The sequence below is a fragment of the Microchirus variegatus genome, assembly GCF_963457635.1.
Source record: "Microchirus variegatus genome assembly, chromosome: 9".
Classification (NCBI taxonomy): Eukaryota; Metazoa; Chordata; class Actinopteri; order Pleuronectiformes; family Soleidae; genus Microchirus; species Microchirus variegatus.
The window spans coordinates 21000159-21022206 of NC_139810.1; the positions used below are offsets into that span (position 1 = coordinate 21000159).

General features: G+C 40.1%; 2 protein-coding genes across 3 annotated transcripts; one reads left to right on the plus strand and one right to left on the minus strand.

Annotated features, from left to right (window-relative positions):
* Nucleotides 1-801: 801 nt before the first annotated feature.
* lhfpl5b (LHFPL tetraspan subfamily member 5b) lies at nt 802-2829 on the plus strand (the record flags this gene model as incomplete). Its single annotated transcript, XM_083895487.1, has 3 exons — nt 802-1210; nt 2420-2656; nt 2792-2829. 3 exons carry the CDS (start codon nt 802-804, stop codon nt 2827-2829), a joined length of 684 nt encoding a protein of 227 aa, XP_083751613.1.
* Nucleotides 2830-4365: 1536 nt separating this feature from the next.
* srpk1a (SRSF protein kinase 1a) lies at nt 4366-20179 on the minus strand. 2 transcript variants are annotated; one of them, XM_083894876.1, is made up of 16 exons: nt 20127-20179; nt 19495-19549; nt 14382-14509; nt 14062-14170; nt 13812-13899; nt 13402-13489; nt 12835-12941; nt 11784-11949; nt 11653-11678; nt 11315-11540; nt 10776-11168; nt 10498-10598; nt 8057-8164; nt 7824-7893; nt 6761-6853; nt 4366-5719 (listed from the first exon to the last, which is right to left on the minus strand). In XM_083894876.1, the coding sequence occupies exons 1-16, from the start codon at nt 20137-20139 to the stop codon at nt 5535-5537; spliced, it is 1956 nt and encodes a 651-aa protein (XP_083751002.1). In that variant the 5' UTR covers nt 20140-20179; the 3' UTR covers nt 4366-5534. The 2 variants fall into 2 exon arrangements, with proteins under 2 accessions (XP_083751002.1, XP_083751003.1); XM_083894877.1 differs by lacking the exons at nt 4366-5719; nt 6761-6853 and adding an exon at nt 6860-7438.
* Nucleotides 20180-22048: the final 1869 nt, after the last annotated feature.

A 22048-nucleotide genomic window follows, 5' to 3' on the forward strand; every position in this document is an offset into this window, starting at 1 on the left:
AAGACGTACACAGCACAACGAAAGTTGACTTAAAACAATCCTCATCAAAAGTTTATAAGAACTGACAGTTGAGTTTGGTAAGAACAGTGCAATAAAGAATTGTACAAACTGAGTGCACATGGAAGAAAAAAGAAGAAGAATTCATTAATCCAGTGGGGATGAACCAAGGCTTCTGTGAAACCTGTCTGTGATATATGTTGTGTGATTGTGAGGTATTACACATCAATTACTTTTGACAGCTTTGTACAGGAAGGTTGCCAAAAAGAGATAGAACAGCACAGTCCTGCCAAGTTGTTAGATGTCACTTGTACCTAATAAAGTGGCCATTGACTGAACTTTCTGAGATAAAAGCAAAATGGTGGTGTTGCCCAGAGCGTTATTCATTAAAAATTCAAAACGCTATTGTTCAGTAATGCATGCATTAATGGAAAGTTGTCACAGACACACAGACATTTACAATTTCATAAAAATAAAAAGTGTACGACTAGGCTTCATACATACTGAATATATAGACGTACTGTAGTATTTCATGAATTTGTACAATGCTTACATTTTCAGACCTGTCAATGTGTGACGTCAGGGTCACGAGTCACGCCATAAATGGAAAGGTGAGGCGCTGTCCAGGGTTCTGAACCGTCAGCCTGGTCTGCCGCAGCCGCAGCAGGTGTGCGCGCGTGTGTGTGCTGTGTCGAAAGATCAAGGACATGTGGATACAGTAGAGCAACATACAGGATTACCGAAGTCAAATAAGTCTAAAGAAAGAATCAAGGTTTTTTATTTGTATTTTCTTGCCGATCTAACATGGATCTCCTTCCAGCGCAGGAGGCGGCAAAAATCTACCACACCAACTATGTGAGAAACTCCCGAGCCATCGGCGTCATGTGGGCAGTGTTCACCATCTTCTTCGCAGTCATCACCGTGGTGGTCTTCATCCAGCCTTTCTGGATCGGGGACAGCGTCAACACCCCGCAGGCCGGATACTTCGGCCTCTTCCACTACTGCATCGGCAACGCGCTGACCTCTGAGCTGACCTGCAAGGGCAGCGTCCTGGACTTCAGCTCCATCCCCTCACCTGCCTTCAGGACCGCCATGTTCTTCGTCGGCTCGTCCATGCTGCTGATTGTCGGCACCATGGTCTGTTTCAGCCTGTTCTTCTTCTGCAACGCTGGGAACGTCTACAAGATCTGTGCGTGGATGCAACTGGCCTCAGGTGAGCGAGTGAGCACCTGTATTTACTCTACTTCTCCAATTAAGATAAGGGATAAAGAGATGTGATGTATTCATTCAAATTGCACAAATGACAGCAACAAACTCTAATGAGAGATAAAATCTCATAAAAATTTGACATTATGGAAATATAACATACACTTATCGACATACAATGTAATAATACTTAATTACAACGTTAATTATCCTACAATGTGTAAAGTAGCACATAGTACTCATAGTACTAATATTTAGTTTTTGTGTTCTGTAAATGCAGTAAAACTAGGATTTTGATAATCTTAATTACATTATCGATCTGGTTATTTATCATACTTTGAGATCATCTCAATATAAAAACATCTGTGGTGGTATCAGTGTCACCTTCACACATTTTACTGTCATAATACAAACAGAACACTCTGATAATAACACAAGTGGAACTTTGAAAACTAATCTACAGGCTTAGTTAGGGTTGAAATGTCAAGGTTAAAGTCTGTAGAGAAATTGGAAATATGCAACTAACACAAGTCTTTTAAAGTAAAACCTGTGACTGATGAAGGAGACAAGTGTCCTCATGGCCTGAATCTGCGAGCACCTCTCTGGTTTCAGACATGTTGTGCATTTGTTCTCAACGCGATCTTCGTCATCGCCTGAGCCAATCAGCGATCTGGTTACAGTCCAGACTCTGACACCTCTGCAGGTGTATCGTTACACGTTACAAGATCTGGTGTTGCTGTGAAATGTTAGCTGATCTAACACCTATAGCATAGCAGAGCCATGGAAACTGGACATTTGTCGTCCTGGTTCGTCGGGTTACAGAAAGAACAAAAGAACCCAGTTCTTGCTTCTTACTTTCCACCTTCATGTGTAATATGGCAATAACGGGGCGGTGATTTCTTGATCCCCATGCACATCCTGCAAAGGTCAGATAGCTTTGGCAAAAACCCAGAGGAAACTTAACCAGATTAAAATCATGAATTATTTAAGGCATTTCATAACAGTACATGATTCAAACAGCACTACTGGGCACCTTCTGTCCTGCTGTATTATAAATAAATGATTTCTTTGGCACCTAATAAGGGAGCATCATCACATATCTTCCACACGGGTCTTCATAAAACCTCTCTCACAATTATATATCATAGTTAGAGCACAGAAGGGGTAATTATGACAAGGTTGTGCCATCACTCAGTCCTCCCTCCCTCCCTCACAGCTGCGTTGATGGTGATGGGCTGCATGATCTACCCGGACGGTTGGGATGCTGAGGAGGTGAAGAGAATGTGTGGCCAGAGGACGGATAAGTACAGTTTGGGAAACTGCACGGTGCGCTGGGCCTACATCCTGGCCATCATCAGCATCCTGGACGCCGCCCTCTTGGCGTTGCTGTCATTCACTCTTGGTAACCGTCAGGACAAACTGCTGCCGGACGACTTTGAGGTGGAGGGAGCAGGTAAGGGTTAAAGCAGAGCGCGTGGGGTGGAACTGAGCTGAGGATTAGAACCGCTTTTGGGCTTAGAGTGAGTGATGACTGTGGAGCTTTCGACTGCACACATTTTCCACACCCGTCACACCATGTGTGTCTCAGTGAGACAGCAGTACAGCGGGAGATTGAGCCGACTGTGAAACTGAAGCAGGTAAACAAAATAATTCATTTAGTCCACCTCAGGTCTGTTAAGACTGTGTGTATAATATAATGGTGAGACTGTGACAGAGATAAATTCTCCGCTCACCCCGACCAAACAATCACTGAACTACGGTGGCCTTTCCATACCAGAAAGGACAACAAATACTATTTCACAATTTCCTCCAATCTTATGCTGCCAACATAGGGAAGTCCATCACAGGGCCACAGAGAAACAAACAACCATCTACTCTCACACTCTGCAGTCCTATGGTCAACCTAGAGCGGGGGTGTCAAACTCAAATGACCTGGGGCCAAATGAACACCTAGTCTGGTCAAGAGGGGGCCAGACAAGAGAAAAAAATGGGGAAACAAGGTTCTGCCTGGAGCCAAAAAGGGTTCTCCTATGAGGACAAGCCAAAGAACCTTATATGGTTCTACTTAGCATTTTTATTTCTAAGAGTGTAGTAGATGGGCAATATAAGACACTCACGATAATATTGGACAGAATTTCAAAATAAAAGTGCTTGTTTTGATATAAAATGTACACGTCACAATAAAAACATATATAAAACAGCTTAAATATGTCAACTAAGTTCTGTGTATTATAATAAAGCAGTAACTACAACCGAGAGTAAAAAATATTGCTAACAAATATATTAAGTCTTATATTCTGTCTCTATTCCATCACCTCGCTGGAAGCTGTGCCTCAGCACAGTGGTGGGCGGGACACATGTAATTAATTGGAGGGCTGCATGTGGCCCGCGGGCCTTCAGTTTGACACCCCTGATCGAGAGTGTCCAATTTACCTATTGCATGTTTTTGGGCTGTGAGAGGAAACCAGAGAACCAGGAGAAAACACACACACATACATGGGGAGAACATGCAAACTCCATGCAGAGAGGCCCTTGTTCCAGGCAGGTCACGAACCCAGGTCTTCTTGCTGCAAAGGCACAAAAAAACAAATTATTTTAAAGCAAGTATACACTTATACAAACACCCTTATGGGTAGGGTATTCAATTTCCAACCATTAACTGCTCACACTGGGCCTTGAAGTTATTATTCTGGAGCTTCTCTCCAGTTGGACAAGCTTTCGTCATTGGAGTACATTTCTCACATCCCTTCAGTCGAACTGCAAAACACTAAAAGTCTTAAATCCATTTGTATTATTTTAAAGTATTTTTTCCTCCTTCACAGAAAAATCATGAGAGACATCAAGACCTGCAGTACCAGTACGAGGCAGCAGCATTCAAAGGTCAAGGCAAGCATTTCTGAGTAAAGGCTTTTAAATCAAATTACAGGCCCTGCTGTTCCAGCTTCAGGCTGAATTTTTTGTCCTCCTTTCATTTTGAAATGTGATAAGACTGTATATATTTTTTATTTATACCACTTGTGGCCTCATTCACCAGACAATTCTATCCTATGCCAGAAGTTTTAGTTAAACTCATAATATACCTTTTCAAAAACCTAATAAACTCTGTAAGAAGCACAACCGTTGTCTGTATTGTATGAACTCGATTTATTGCATGGTGTGAATCGACAGCTCGCACAAAAGTTTATGTTTACGCAGATGTTAATGTTGATTTTACCCAGGCCTCAACAGATACATCGGTAACTGTGGTATGATTGATTTTGAGACACCCTTATGTTTCTATGGTACAAAAAAAAAGGAAAAAAAAGGGAAAAAAACGAACAAAACAGTGACATTATTGAACAGTTGGCCATACATACAACTGAGCTCACTCAAACACATCTTCCATACACTTTTATTAAAACACAGCTACCCAGCTAAATAAGTTTAGCTAAGATATAAGATTTGTTAGAAACTGTACATAACTGTAATATACATAAAGGCAAACTCTTTGGTACAGATATATACAGTTTATTTTCACTTTCTTTTTTTTTTCCTTTTTAAGTGGGCTTCTTAAAATGTATTTGTTGAAACCTTTAAAACACTATATTCCTGAATTGTAGGTGTATGAGAATACCAGCCTCCCATGCGAATGAAAGATCCCATTTACTCTAACTATCCACAGTAAATACCAGGTGACCGCTGACTCTTTAGGGCCAAATAATGACCGACTTGATCAGACAGTGGATGTCTCGGGAAGAAATTAGCCTGTAAGGAGAAATGCTGTTACTGCAGTCAGTGTAAATGTCAGCCCAGTGTGCAACTTTCTAAACCTACTTTACAAATACAAAATGTTTACCTTACATATGCAATATGAGATAACGTAATTCATTAAAAAAAAAAAGGGACACGGCACGAATGAAACTACGAGGAATAAACTTGGGGGAAAAAAGTGAAAGTGAGTCCTTTTAAAAGGGGTCAAAATGACCAATAAAGGCTACATATCCTTGGTTTGTTTGGGGTTTTAGTGCAGGAGTGTAACAAGCAAGGATGAGTCACCAGCACTACAATAACAGGTTTGCTTAGCAGGATGGGTGAACTGAGCACAGCAGTTGGAGCCAACGCAACCACAAATATAATCCACTTGATTCCCGATGTCATCAACACCAACAGAAGAACCAACAAATACAAAGCAAACGTACACAGGAGCATTAGCCCAATAACAAAAACATAAGAAATCCAAAGGAGAAAAAAAAAGGAAATAAATATTCATTTGATATGCCCAAACTGGAAAGTGATCTGTTGCAGTCTCTGGAGAAAGGATGGAAGGGAGGTGCAAGGGCTGGAAGCCTCCACTAGAGTGTGAGCCAACGGTGGCGCAAGCACTCGGCAGCGGTGGCTCTCTTCTCGGGGATGAGCTCCAGCATAGGGAGCAGGAAGTCAGTGAAACTCTCAGCTTCTTCTCGGGGCCACTCGTACTTGTCGACCAGAACCTCCAGCAGCCCCCAGGGCTTCAGCTTTGTGATGTGTTTCAAGTCACCTGCACATTTACCAACAGACAAAGTTGTCAGAGCCAATGACGCAAAATGGTACAGTGTGTGAACTCAGCTCAACAGTGAATGTAACCCAGGGGGAAAAAGACACACATTATAACCGACTAGATAACTTCATACGGGGAATATTTGATCGGTTTAACAGTAAATCTAATTCCCAAACACGCATTAAAACGTGGATGTTTTAAAAAAATGTTTTATATGCTACGACTGGTTTAATTAACACTCCAGATCCTGAGGACAGACAGAAACTCACTGACGCTTCTTGTTTTACCTTTCTTGGTGAAAAAATCCTTGGAATATTTGCCAGTCACTATGAGTTTGCGTGGGACACTCCCCAGCAGCTCAATGATCAGCGCTATATGGTCTACAAGGCAGGTGGTTTTGCAAAAGGAGAGGAGGGGGAGGGGAGACAGACAAGACCAACAACAGATTTCATCAGACAGTGTCACAGTCACGGGCCCACTCTGGGTGTGTGGATGGAGGGCAGAAGAAGAGCGGCTTTAGGCTGACAGCACGGACACCGGGGGGCAGAGGTTGTGGTGCACAGCTGGATTTAAAGGTGTCAAACAAGGCCATCAGACATTACAAGAGCTGGAAGATTCTTTTGTCTCCACAGCTCCAGTTGCACTTTGGATGGGATTAATTAAACTATATTTCTGAGACCTATGATCAGCTATGGCCAGATTAAGTTCTCTTAATCTTAAATAACTTAAATACGTAAATACCTACATACTTATTTTATACTTAAAATTAATCTGAATCTGAAAAAAAAAAATCAATCAATTGTGTTAAATCATCCAAGGTCCGGCTACAACTAATGAGGTTTATGAATGTAGTTCTGTAAGGAAATCCTTGATCCTGAATCAATGTCTGATGGCATAGTTATTCATCTGTATTATTTGTCCACTGGCCTGTGCAACACCCACAGCTCCTTCACTTGTGAACGTGCCGACAGAAACCTTTACCCTCCTCCCTGCCGTCCACCACCGGTCCCACAGCAGGCCACAGGCAGAGGGGTGGCATACCTCTCTTGGTGAAGTATTCCTGTGAGTATTTCCCACTCAGAGCATAGTGACGGGGGATTTTACCAAGCAACTCAATCATGAGCGCAAGATGGTCTGGAAATGAGGCACATCAGAGGAGGAGAGAGAAGAGAGAAGATAGGAGGTCACAGTTTTGGAGAGAGGGGATGGAATGACAGGTGGGTGATGGGATGAGGAGAGAGATGGCAAACGGTCATGTGGAACAATGTATTAGGAACAATGGATGATGACGATGTAGTATGGCATGATATGAAGCACAGGTATTAAAATCCAGTATTACTTCTTGCAAAAAACGTAACACATGTAAGTCAATAACTTTCATTTATGTAAACAAACCACAAAGGATAAATCAGATGGAAATCATGACTTAAAACCCAGCCCAGCAGATTCTTAATTCAGGATTAGTTCATATAAGCCAGAAGAGGACAGCAGCACAACAGAGAACACTGTGATAGAATACTAAACTACACAGACTCATGCTTGTATGAAATGCAGGTGAAAAAAGATGATTTGCAGCAGCGAGAAATGAGCGGATGAATACAAGTTTAAATATGCAGCGGGTCAAAATTGTACACAGAGAAAGCATGATGAAGAGAACATCAAAAGTGAGCGATGGGAAGATGAAGAAAGGTGAGTGAGAAAGTGAAGAGATGGCCCCGTCTCCAGTGTGGCGGAAAATGTGATTTGAGATGTTAAAGAGAGGACATAAACACAGGAATGTAGACAATATAAATCACGAGTTCATATCTACATCTTTGCAACTTGTATAAACGGCACATTAATGTGTAGGGAATTATTTACAACCCCCAATGAGAAAATCTAACTCCGAGTCTTCCGAGCACTAATGAGGGTCCATTCAACAAGAAAACAACATCATAAAGCTTTTCACAGCAGCAGAAACTGTAAAACCCAAACAATGTTAAAGCCCTCTTTCAAGTCAAGAATACCTTTCACTTATACTACTTAATATCCTACTTACTATTAACTTTGTGCAATTACTTTCCTGGATTAAAAACAAAAATAGACAAGGACATTCCAACAATACCTTCATCCCTGGAATAATCTTCCCCAGAATGTGGTTCAAACAAATAGTCCCCTGTGGAAAGTTCAAAGGCCTGAGGAGACAACACAATCATCATAAACACAGGAAAAGACACTGGCTGAGGGCATAATACACATCCCTTCCCATAACTTGATGCACTCTCATAATGAGGTCTACAGAGATCTTACAGAGATACACTGGACTAATGCAAGTCGACTGTCTGTGCAGTCTCTCACCATGCAGGCTGTGCTCCACATATCGGCTGGTGTGCTGTATCCAGCACCGATGAGCACCTCTAAGGAGCGGTACTGCCGTGTCTGTATGTCTTCTGTAAAGTGCTTGTGCTGAGAGGTAAAGAGAGGAAAAGTTTCCCGTTATAATAAGACAAATACTGTATATTGAAGAATTAAAAATATGCAAAGACTCAAGATCAGAATGCATTTGCTATTTCACAAAGTTACTCTTATAATGGCATGGGTGTGTGCAGTTGTGGACCAGTGTGTACTTTCTTTGGCTGTGACTGTGCATTATCAAAGAAGCATTAGAGTGGAAGTGTATGTCCAGCGTTGCATTTTGACACACAATTTTTGTGAATTATTTTAACTTAAAGGGGACATATGCAAAATCAACGTTTGAATCGTTTTAATACTTATATGAGTAGACAAAGTGTGAAAAAAGATCACTCAGTCATGTTTTAGTGGTCCGCCTCAGTCTAAGTACAGGAGATAAAACCTGAGATGTTGACATCCGCAGGCAATCTGACGTCAGACTGATAAATGCCTAAAATTGTTGTCTCGCGGAGCTCCGCTTTTTCCCCAAAAAACACGAGAGTGCAGAAAAGGGCAATAGCATCCAGAAGAGCCGAAGTCCGTGAAGTGTTCTATTCTTAGCTGCACAGTGCAGCACAGAGTTCTACACAAACTTCCAGCCTCAGAGGATGTGTGTCCAGTGGATACATTTTATATATGACGGCAATGTGCCGGCTAGAGTTGGCAAATGATAGCTTTTCCAAATGCTAACTGTTGTTAGCTGCCGGAGCCTCAGTGACGCTGAGGTAGTTTCCTGTGTCTCATTTGCATTTAAAAAGACAGGGACTCAAAACCGAGCGTTCTGAACAGGGCTGTTTTGGCAGGGTGATTGAACTGCTATGGTGCTAAGGTATATTGACCAAAGCATGTCACAGACATGTTCATTAGGACACCAGGGAACTAGGTCAACTTGTAGTAATAGGGTATAATATGAGTCCTTTAACAAATGGCTTGACCTGGTGAACCTCATGGGCATGGAAGAAGCTGTAGCATCTCTATCATATCTTGATGAGGGATGGACTGACTTAAAGGGCCAGTGTTTCCAAAGGAATTAATTCATTTGGTGATGGGAGTGGGGTGCGTCCTCAAGCGAACAGGGTTCACGCAATATGGGTCAATGTGACTCGCCAAGTGTGAGATGTTCCCACTTGAGAGAGACAAATGTGCATTTCATGAATGTGTGAAGGAAGGACAGTATGATAGTACGAGCAAGCATGAAGCAAATAGTACAACACGTGGATCTACGCGGCAGTAGCAGACCAGACACTAAGTTGGATAATGTGTTGTTATAAGAATTGTAAAGTTATTTGGTTCATTATGAAACAGTGCTGAGACAAATTAGATTATTACAGCTTGCAAGAGTCTAGATCAGGGGTGTCAAACTCATTTTCACTGAGGGCCACATCAGCATAATGGTTACCCTCAAAGGGCCAGTAAATGTCATACAGAATAAATGTAACTAAATGTAACCAAATATAATGTAAAATAAAGGTAACCTCTCTGTAACATATTGCTAAATAACTTTCTGTATTTATTACTTATTCAAGTTGCAAATATTATGCATTATAAATGTAACCCGGTCCACGATGGTGTTTCTTGACAAACTTAACAGTTTTAAAAGTCTGTGTCTGGTCAGGGCAGACGTGCTCACAAATTTCTTCAGCCACAATAAAGCTAGCTTTCGCTGCTGCATCGTTTTTGGTTGTGGCTTTTGTGAACACATTCTGCTGCGATCTCAGTCTCAATCTCAATTTCACTCCTTGATACAATGATACACTGCAATCTAGTGGAGGGATGCCGCCACTTTTCCGGGTAACGCAATCGCCCTGCATTGTGGGAAATGTATTTTAAGGCCAACACATGCCTTAAAGCAGCATTGACCTATTTTAACACAGATTTTTAAGACCAATTAATCACCCGCGGGTCAAATAAAATGATGCGGCATCTGGCCCCCGGGCCTTGAGTTTGACACATGGTCTAGATAATTAGCGTGAAAGACCGGGGAGACAATAAAGTCACTTCTTTGTGATATAAGAAGACCATTGTTTGTCTCACAATATTTACTTTCACCATCAACCCATATGTCTATTACTGTCAAGTAATAGATAGCAAGCATTACTGTGGGATCATGTCTTCAAAAAAATAATAATTATCACAGCAAATTCACCATGTCTTTGTAGTGTCTCATACATTTGTCCCATTAGAAATGCTCCCGTAAAATCTAAATGATAGAAATGTGGGAACAACTTCACTACACATTAATAGATGGAAATATTTCTAGCTTTGATAGAAAAAAATGACACTGGTTGGTTCACTGCAGGACTTAGTCCTAATCAGGAAATCCCTCAGGTTATTAGCAGACGACTCACCACCCAGCAGGCATTTCCCAAATCTGCAATCTTGACCTTGATGTTGTCTGCATTGAGCGGCTCAAGGGGGTTAACTAGCAGTTCTCCTGCTGACGGCTTGCCTACAGAGCAGAGAGAGACACAGACGTGAGTAAAAGAGACTAAAAACTGAATTAACTACTTGTTTAACAATCAATAATTTAAAGTTCACATAGCTGAGCCTTTATTGAACTCTGAAAGTACCCCAACCAAAACAAACAGATAACACAAAATCTAGATGTACTGTTTGCCAGACTGACCATTTCTCGGACTTTCGTTGTCGGTTCTGTATTGATAAGAAGTCTCATCTTCTCCCTCCTCCTGCAAAATGCTTTGCTCCAACTCTCCCTCCTCCAGGCCAGCAGGAAGGAGTATTTCAGAAACTGGATTGCTTTGAGCTCCCCTGCGTTCTGTCTCTGTGTCCAGCTCATCAAGGTCAGCAGAGTCCACACCGTTGCAGGTGTGGTGCACAGGCAACTCCTTGTGCTGCTCCTCCTGTCCGACACACTTCTCAGTAGGATCTGCATTTCCATTGTGTTGGTCCTCATCCCTCCACTGTGACTGTCTCTGCTCCACCTCTGCGTGACCATTGCAGTTCAACTCCAATAGCTCCTCTGGTCCCACTCTCATGAGATCTGCTTGATCACTGGTCTCTGGCAGAACAAGGACAAGAAAGGAGATAATTCTTCTTCTTTTTTTCTTTTAAAAATTACTTACACTGCATTTAAACCACAGCAGAACACAAACTACAAAAAAGAAATGCAAATCATGTTACCCCCCTGACATTTTCAGTTCTTACCCTCTGTTTCCGTATGTCCCAGATCCTGCACAGAGACCTGTCTGAGAGGAGCACAAGCCCTTCCCTTTGGAGACTGCGGATCCTCGTCTTCGTCATCTTCCTCCTCATGTATCTCTGTGGTCTTTTCCATTTTCTCTAGGTCCATGATGCACTTTTCCAACAGTTCTGCTTGACGCTTCTGCTTCTTTTTTAACTTTTTCTTTTTGTTCTTTGACATTTTTACTGTCTGTCAGGGAATGAACACATGGGGGGGAAAAAAATGAGTTTTGCACAGCTTCATATTTTGGGAGTGCGTTTAAATTGTATTAAACTGAAATGTGAGCGGCTGAGGTTTGTACCTGTTTTGGAATAGGTGCTGTGCTTACTGAAAAGAGAACATCACATTAGTATAAAGTGTTCTCACACTGGGCTCATGAATATACATACAAACATGAGTGTATTTGTGTCCGTGTCCATGTGCATCTCATACTTGCTGAACCAGAAGGAGGTGGCGCCCCAGCCTTCTGCCACTCTGTGGCCTCTGCTGCAAGCTTTCGGACATAAGGTTCATCAACACTCATCAGGATGTTCTCTGGCTTGATGTCCGTGTGGATGATCTGACACTTTGTGTGTAAGTAGTCCAGGCCTTGAAGTACCTGGTAGTCAAATGCATGAATAATATTTTATTGACTGTAAAAGCTGAATTAGGCATTTGTCTTTGTAGCCAGTCTGAGCAAACAAACTATATAATCCTATAATAATCCTGGAATGATAAAAGTTTATCATTTTCCTCTCTCAAAGTAAAGCTGATTATCCTAGCATACGTGAAAGGCAACAGTGATGTCACTGTATCTGCTACTCATTCTGTCACAACAAAAGCTTCTTGGCTGAAAGACCGCAAACACTTCACAATTTTCCCTGGCTCCATCTGCCATGTTAAGAGGCTTACTCGATGATTATATTTTTAATTATCACAACATGCTCTGGCCTGAGTGGTTTTCACCCACAGTTACAGGCCTTTGCAAATCAGACATGTATTTTGTACAGTTGTTGATGACATGACATTAAAAAATATTTGAATAAGCAAATGTGCAGAGCTGGGACTGTTGGCAACAAACAGGACCTCCCTCACATTTCCAAACTGTCTGACAGACATCATTTAGTATATTCTGAGGCAGTCAATGATCCAATGTATGTTCCTCTCAGTTCTTTGGGTGGACTCAAGCATATTGTCTCTTCTTTTCTTTTCCGCAGAGCCTTATTATAAATGCTGACTTTTTCTTCCCATGACGCAATCTTTCCAATTTTCTCTGGTACATATAATTTATAGGCTAGGGTTAGGCCACAGGACTTTAAATGAATAATAAGGGTGTCAAAATCAACCTCTATATTCTATCTATCTCAATTTAATGCAATTTATTCTCACTGCTGTTGATGTGCAAGCTGTACAGCTACATGACAAACTATTGGGAGCAAAAACTGAACTTGCATTATGTGTCACCTGAATACAAAAAGGTGTGGCTCTGTGAGTGTTGAGTTACCTGCTTTATGATGCTCTTCACACATGGCAGTGGCAGCCCCTGGTAATTGGACTTTATTATCCACTTCAGTAAGTGATGCCCCAACACTTCAAACACCATGCAGACATCTGAAGATCACAGCTGTCAAGGTATTAACAGTGCAGCACAAGTAAAAACCCAACTGAAAACCCTTCAGGACACAACCCTTTACTAAACATTTTAAGGCCCCTGCTGGCATTCACCTACACAGGGAGCAGCTTTATTTATACTTAAATGAGGGCAAGCCACAAGACTACAATGTTGTCGGGGAGTGTCATATTACAGCTATGGCTATCCCAGTGGCATTTAAGGGCTCTTACTCAGGCAAAGTGTTGTGATGGGTGGAGATCTGACACATTCCATTTAGTCAAGCCACCTGCTGTTTCTTTTGTTACTTACACACTGCTTTCCAGCTAAATTTGACACCAATGGAAAGAACTATAATTTCCCTGAAATTGTATTGGGGTTTTTTTAAAGTCTATAGGCCAATAAACACATCCAGTTTGAGTCAAAAAAGAAGCATTTGCATCATTGGGCTGAAAAGGATACGAGTTCCATTGACACCAGAGATCTTGAAGTCATCAAGCATCTGCACCACCATCTCCCGGTTGGGATCATCGGGGTCTGAGTTTCGTACCTGAGGACAAAGGAAGAAAAATGCAACTTAAACCATCAATTGTGTGCTTTCTAATATTTGACAAGACAGATACAGGATTTACATTCATTCTGTGACCATGCTACACTGCTTGAAAACACATGCCTAACATGCAGGAAGTTGCTACACGGTACTGTATATGAAGCCACACATCATGCACGCTCTGATATATCATGTTAGGTTGTTCCATGCGTTATAAGTAACTGTGAATGATGTATCCATACTGAGGCTCATCAGTACATGTTTATAAATTGATGTGACAACAACTCACAGAACATAAATTTCAATTTGCTCGGCTACTTACAGATCTGAGGAGTTTGATCTCATCCACTGCCGTCTCTGTGTAATGCTCTGCACTCTTCACCACTTTCATTGCAACAAACCTCTTCACCCTGCAACCACAGAGCAAGAAACATTCACTAACAGGAAGCACTGTACAAGCCATGGTCCTATCACACAACAGTTTTAGAGCGCTACTACTGTATTTATTATCCAATGTCAGAAATGAAAAACAAAACTGTGCAGTGAAAGTATGCAGAAAAGCTTTTCCATACTGGATGTCCCAGGCGAGCCAAACAGTAGAGAAGTGTCCCCAGCCCAGTTTCCGGATCACATGGTATTTTCCGTTATAAAGGTCTCCTACTTTGACATGGTGATAGCCACCTGTAAAAAAGAAAATGCACATTAAGTAGACAGTTCAACGCCCAAAGAACAGACTGAATAACTGAGTAAGACTCAAAGTTCTTATATTGTTAGTCTTTGGTTTCTCCCAACCTGCTTATGTTAATTACATTTTTATCATGAAACAAAACAACAAAGAAACAAACTTTCCTGTGAATATCTCATTTTAATTATCTGCAAAAACAGGGCTCACCTTTGCAGTAGTCATTAGGATCCTCCTGCTCTTCATCATCAGAGCCGAGAATCTCTTCAGGTTCCTCAGGCTCCTGAGGAGAGGCTTCTTGCTGGGGCTGCTGCCGTGTCCTGGCATTCCCTGGCTGCCTAGTGAACAAAAAAAAGAACCAAACTTCATTACAAATGTAGTCGGCAAAATATTCTACCCTGCGTACATATGGGAATTCTATCATCATTAAATAATTTACCTTTGCAGCACTTCTTACTAATTACTCTTCTTTACGTTAGAGACATGCATTCCTAGCAAATAAATGTTTCACAAGCCTGAGTGAAACATTTAAGAGCTTTTCGGGAGTTTTTTGGAATCAAACCCAACTTTTTCCTTTACATCAAGTTATTATTGTGAACAATTGCCAAGGAATGTGACATATAATATTTTAACTATTTAAACATTTAAATGTCTTTTGCACCATTGAGATTATAGAGGTTTAATTATAGGTGTCTGTTCTGCTCTAATGAAGAAAATGTAAGCTACACTTTCAAATTAAAAAGAATCTTCCATCATCTTAATGACTTTTGAGCTATTCTACAATACCCTTGTCAGTGCAGTGAAGCAGTTTATATTCTCTGTTTTTGTTTTTGTTTTGTTTTTTAATATGCACAACAACAGAACAGCAGCTTGACAGAGAGTGTAAGCAAAATATTCTAAAACATCCTCCTTCCACTTCCTTATGATGTATAAAGTACTGGTGCAGACAACACAGCATTTAGCATACTTCCTGTTTGGAGGGAGAACGCAGGATACATTTACACAATGTTTTTATATGTGAATAGTAGCAGCGGAGAGAATTTGTAGAAGGCCAAACAGAAAAATATCAATAAAACACTTGTTTTCTGTGGAATACTCAGTGGTCTACCATGGTGTTTGAAAGGTCAACCCAAACAGCTGCTCTGCTGCATAATAACACAGCTCCTATGCTACTGTACTTGCATGCGAGGGAATGTGATGTGAAAATATTGTGCCAGTTGACAGCATGGTAAACGTCTGAAACATATGAAATATAGCATACAGTTTGGATACTAGTATTGTTGGATCCAGTTGGGTCTTCTTTAAAAGTGCTTTGATGTGTTTTCTCATTTGCCAGACATAAAAACAATGCGTGATGTTCTGTTCCAGTGTGCTAAATGTGGTCAATGTGACACGGTGACTATGCACAGGTACTACTTAAAGAAATCTGAACCATCCTTTTAAGCACACAATGAAACCTAATTAACATTTGAAGAAATATGTGCTGCAGGCTACATTTTAAGACACTCAGCTGTCACGTCAGAAGGACTCAACTGACTTTGCTGCAGGCGTATTTCTGGGCAAATATCTGATAATGTATACACAGAACGCATACACATACACATACACACACTCACTCGTATACACAATATATACAAACAAACTCTGTTGAATCAGCACTTTAGTGGTAGACTCAAGGATTGGTAGTTTCTAAAACAAGAGAGATAGATCCGGCTTTAAAAGGTTAAGCATATACAGTAGCAATCAACGGAACACCCCGCTCTCATCTGCACAATTCTCAGCACATACCTGTGGTGACCTGTCTTCAAGTAACATTAAAATTAAAATATGAAACATGGCAGAACAACATAACAGATATCCACTCGCTAAAGGGCTCAACCAAATCTTAATTTAAGGTGATTATTACAAATTATTACAAACATTATACTCATTACTACTGAAAATGTTATACAGGGAACCTTAAAAGTTTAAAATGTTCTCCTGCACATGACAGCATATTTAATAATTTCATGTAAAATAGTAATCACATAAGCATTGAAACACTTAACCTGGGTATAAACTGTAAGTGTAACATCGTATAATCTGTGTTTACCAACAGTTTAGTCTAATATTAACTTTAAGGCCAGGCAGCCTGACTGTTACTTCATCCACAGAGGGGATTAAGGCTGCTTATCGCTACTGACGCGGCACAGGCATATTGAAATAAATTCCTTCCTGTAAAGCAAATTCTGCATTTCTTGTCTTCACATATTATATTCATGTTAGCAAATAGTGGCTGAGAACATTGAAACAAAATTGAAATGTAGAGTAAAGAATTATGGAGTTAAAAATTAAAATAGTTTCCAGTAGACTTTTAATGCATGGCAAAAAATATGGAGCATAACTCCTCTTCAAACATGGTATCGATACAAAAACTCTCGACACCTTAACTGCAGTTTCCGTTCACTTGTGAGTCACTGCACCTGCTCCTAAACTATTGCCTTTGTTTTGCTAGCTAGCTGAGATGTCTTTGTCCCAAAAATGTGTCTTAGCTGGATGCAAAAGACGAGGTGGACCAAATTTGTGCTCTGTCATAAATGAGATGCTAGATTGTAATTTGCAAATGACCTTATTATAAAAGCCATACTTGTGTACCAATGACAGAATAAACAGCAGCAATCAATGAATTGGTTTAAATACATTTTTACTTTATAATGATGAGATGCATTTCTTTTGAGATGCATTTGCTACTCTTACTGCACATTTCATAATTATTAGCCCGTTTGTTGGAAGGAACTAATCAAAGCACGTACTTCATCACCGGTTTTCAGTGACAGCTCATCATTAACTATTGAAAAAAGAAAACCTGATTTAAATCAAGGGAATATAATTACCAAGATGTGATGACAGACAACTTAAACTTTTCTGAATTCGAGTGGCTTCTATTCAGCCGTCTTCGCTCAAGGTGTGAAAGCAACTTAGTGCTCTAATGGCACATGGATTGAAAACTTATTGCATAATCAAACATCAAACGGATTGTTATAGCCTTGTATGTGAATTATTATAGCCAGTACACAACACGATGTCAAATCATTATCAACCACTTCTATTTACATACATGGTCAGTAAGGATGACTTTGACATGCAAGAGTTCTATTTTAGGTTTACATTTACTATCTGTTGGAGCCATGAAGATCGATATATCTGCAGTAGAGCCGTTTTCAGTGAAACGCCGTGGTTCTGTGAGCTGATGTGAGATTCTTCATTCTCCCATTTTAAATATAGCACAGGCTGTTACGCAACAACCCTGAGGACAGCACTGATGGCATGATTACTAGATTGTTAGGTGCACTAAAACAATAAATATTTGGATTGAATGCTTCAGTATATTTTTATCAAAAAATGTTGCATTGGTTTCATGCAATTATTCCAACACCATTCTGACGGTATGGCAAAGCCTGTCATTTTTTGGCTGATCTTCTAAGCCGCCGCAGCAGCAAATATTCACTTCTCTTTTTCTCCCTATTCTCTGCATCCTTCTCCTTCACACATTTGATGTCCTCTCTCAGCACATCCATGTACAGTACATTCCCGTGGACCATCCTTGTTTAATACAGGGTATCCGATCAGGTTTCAACTAGTCAAATTTAAGACTTTTTTAAGATCGTAAAATGCATTGAAATTGACCGGTTTCAAGTCCATACTGGCAAAAAAGTATGAAACAAGGAAAATCCCCGACTGACTTGCAGAGTAAATTGTATTTATCAATAAACATAACAATACACAGAACTGTGAGTAACAAGTAGAATGTTGTATTACAGAATCACCTCACATGGATCTGTGCTGGTTTTGAACTAATATTTGTCGGAAACACTTTTCTAAAAGAACTGTACACCTAGTGTCTAGGATGTGCATGTGTGTGCTGACTTACAGAATGGGTCACACTGAGGCTCAACTTCGATTCTGCCTCTCGCGATGTGGAACAATAATAGCTGATGTCTAGCATTTGTTGTTGGCTTTTCAATGTCGCTTTGTGTCTCTGAATTTGCGTGTGACTGTAATGCTTTTATTCAAAGTGTCTCAAGTTGTATTGTCCTCTTACATAAAGGTGCAGCGGGCTTGAAACTGGTTTTCAATGGGCTTCAACCACTCGTGAAAATCTTTGAAACATCTTTGAACCCACACTCCAACATGCAAGTAATATGCTAATCCAGTCCTCCGTTGCCAGACTGGCTCATGTTGGGTGTATGCTGATAAATTCTGACCAAGCTGCAATTAATTTATTAAAATGTATTAATGCTCCATGTTTGTTTCTTTGTTATATTACAATTTCACATGAATGAAAAAAAAATGTTCCCCAAAATAAAATAAGATATAACCAAATTTCATCACTCAATAAATGTAATGTTCAGTATTTTTTATTATTATTTAAGACCTGGCCAAACTGTATTTAAGACTTTTCAAGGCCTAAAATTCAGATTATTGTAATTAAGACTTTTTAAGAAGAGTTAGTAATATTCGCCTGGCAGCTCCATACTAAACACACCCTTTCCCTCTCTTCTCACTTGCACTTGTCATCAATTACCTCAATCTTGCCTCCCTCATCATCAAACCTTTCCATGTACCTCAGATGTTCTCATTCTTGATCCTGTCCACTTACCTTATTTCAATCACTAACTTTGCATCTTCAGCTCCACCAAATCCACCGTCTCCACCGTCTCCAATACACCATAGTCGGTCTCACTACTGCCTTACCTTTTACTCTTGCTGGGACCTTCCTGTCACAAACGACTCTTGAATCTCTCCTCAATCAGCTCCACTCTTCTTCACCTCACTACAGCCTCAGTGTTCTGCACAGTAGACCCCAAGTACTGGGTTTATGCACATGTTATGTTGAACTGCAGTATGGTTCTGTCAACATAACTGCCTGAGGCTAAGACACAGCTGCTCTTACTGCAAAAAGCTATGAAAGCTATGGAGACTAACCCAGTGTGCAACTCTTATCTATATATCGATATAGGTATGTCATTTATTTATTTTTTAGAATCAGAAGGACCAAAATATGGAAAGTAAAAAAAAACAGTCAGGAAGAGAAAGATTAGAAGTACTGGAAGACTCCCAAGAAGGGTGTGATGCAATATTATTGATGCCACTTACCAGTTAACAACACCAACCAAATGACGTAAGTGTACAAACATGAAACAAGGGCCTTACATCAGCTTCACATGTGTGGAAAATGTGTCAAAATGTCAACAAACACCCAAGTACAGCTGACAAATACATGCTGGTCTGTTATCATGTTCAACAGAGAAAAGGGTAGCTTTAGACACAGACACGGCCTTACTTTTTGGTGGTCTTCTTTGCTTTGCCTCTCTTCTTCCTCGCCTGAAGTGCCAAAACTGTCAGGAGAAGAAAGCAGTGACACAGTATTTTGGAGACTGTCAGTATACAGTAGCTCAAGACAAAAAAAAAGATGACAGCATGAGGTTAAGGACACAAAGTCTTGGCAATTCGTGTCAGTATGTGTTACGTTCAACCGTGTTGGCAAATATCAGCATCTAAATCAAACCTACGATGCATCTGTCAAACCAGTTTGATATTGAAAACCCTCTCACGTTAAGTTACACGATACTACAACACAGCATTTGCGGGCTGCAACGTTGGAGTAATATCACACACGCTGGTGGATGGCCGGTGATGTTCATACAGCACCAGACCGCGAATGCTGCTCGCGTTTCGAGCGTCTATAATAACACAGAGACCTAGAAAGCGCCGCTAATCCTGACATGTCTCACTGAAGCTAACGCTAGCGCAGTTCGCCCAGGCTCAACAGTGCGTGACAGTCGCGTACAATTAAACCAACATATAAAGGCGTGCAGCTCGACTAAACACAACATTTGAGTCACACACACGTCAGTGCCATTACACACACACAGGCTGGCGTTGCTAACATAGGATACGCGGGTAAAGATTTACCTTTCCTCTCCATGTTGGCTTCGGCTTAGCCGCTAGCTTAGCAACACCACCAGCGATCGAATATTCCACGCATGCGCACACGCTCGTTTTGCTCGGAGGAGAAGGTGGGGTGACGAAGAAGTCTCCACCTGGGCAGCGTGACGTCATCAACAGACGATGCGGAAGACTGTGGCGTTTTAATATTTAAAGGTTCAGTTTGACTATTTGACAATCAAGTAACCTTTCAGATGTCAATATTGTAATACTGACGACCTGCGATTACACTTGACCAGTCGAAATGACTGTTTGTAATTACTATAATCTGTTTGACCAGTCATAATCAGAGATTTGACTCCGCACAATGATAGCAGACATACTGTAATCAGGTAGAAATCTCCATTTACTATATCTCAAATCAAATGTCGCTTGAAAATATCTATGAATTATAATATATATTTACAATTCTAATCCATATTTTGATACACGAAGATTACAATACATGTTCAAATATAAACAGAAATATTTTTGAGAAATGTTGACTGGATGTAGGTAGTGGTTTTAGAGCTATACTACTTTATTAGAATTACGTTTTTCTTTTTATTTGCACTCACACCAATTAGTGATTTTGACGTCTGTGTTTAACCCTGTCCTTTTTACACACCAGTAGTGAACACAGTGGTGTTTGGGAACCGCAGGCCTCGAGCAAAAAGTGTTGTAAGATAAGATAATCCTTTATTAGTCCCACAGGGAACAGGGGAAATGGTAATGTTGAAGCAGCACACAAGGTTAAGAAGGCTATAAATAGTAACATAACATACATTATAAACACAAGAAAGTATAGAAATGTAGAAAATAGACGAAATGTATTATATGTTAATACGTATATTCTGCTTTGTGTTGTGATTTTGTCCTTCCAGGATTTCTTGAACATGTATTTATTTATCTATCTATCTATCTATCTATCTATCTATCTATCTATCTATCTGTCTATCTATCTATCTATCTATCTGTCTATTAATCCATACAAAAGACAAAAAAGACAATGTTTCATGTTCACCACATTCGTGGAAAGAGAAATATTGAAGACTATTCACAGTTAACATATAAAGGTTATAAGAAGAAGCTAATGAATGTGAATGATTTGATTTGTATGTCTGCTTGTGAACTGTGTGTTCTTTATTGTGTTCGTTTGAAATAAACTAAACTAATAAACTCACTAACATATCACAAAGTAGTAGATTATTCACAGCAAAACATATAATAAAACAATATCTATATTAGATTATTAACATACTACACATGTAGAGGACTATTCACAGCTCAATAGCCACACTTTGCTATTATATACAATACATGCCTAAGTTTGCATTAATACACGTTTATGTTTCACCTATCCATAGTCCTGTACCTAAAATAAAAAATTACCTCTGACTTTTCTGAGTCATAAGCAGAACCGGACAGTAACGGAGTACATTTACTTGAGTACAGTACTTAAGTACAATTTTGAGGGATCTGTACTTTACTCGAGTATCATTTTTGGGGAGTACTCATGACTTTACTCAAGTACATTTGAGAGGCAAATATTCTACTCTTTACTCCACTACATTTCTATCCATAACCATGAGTACACGTTACTAAAAAAAAAAAGAGCCTTATGGCCTCTGGTCATAATTGAAAACAATTATTTAGCTTGGTAATCCAAGGTGTGGCATTGAAAATACTGATTCAGTGATTCAGAGGCATAATATTGTCTGTGGTGCTGCCAATAAAACCTGATGAAAGTCTAGTGCCAAGACGTCGCAGTAATAAATGGAATCAGTAATCCGAATCAGGTGCCTTGCAACCTGCTGATTGTTTCCCTTTGCACACCTGTCTTAAGAGGTGCATGTGCAAAATTTCCTTCCTGTCAACTTTTTTCTTTTTTTTCAACTTGTATTGACTTT

Excerpts from the sequence above, each read along its gene's own strand:
- srpk1a (XM_083894876.1), bottom strand. Across the intron at positions 13,490-13,811 it reads AGATCAAACTCCTCAGATCT|GTACGAAACTCAGACCCCGA; the intron begins GTAAGTAGCCGA and ends CTTTGTCCTCAG. Across the intron at positions 11,169-11,314 it reads GGGACATACGGAAACAGAGG|AGACCAGTGATCAAGCAGAT; the intron begins GTAAGAACTGAA and ends TTGTTCTGCCAG.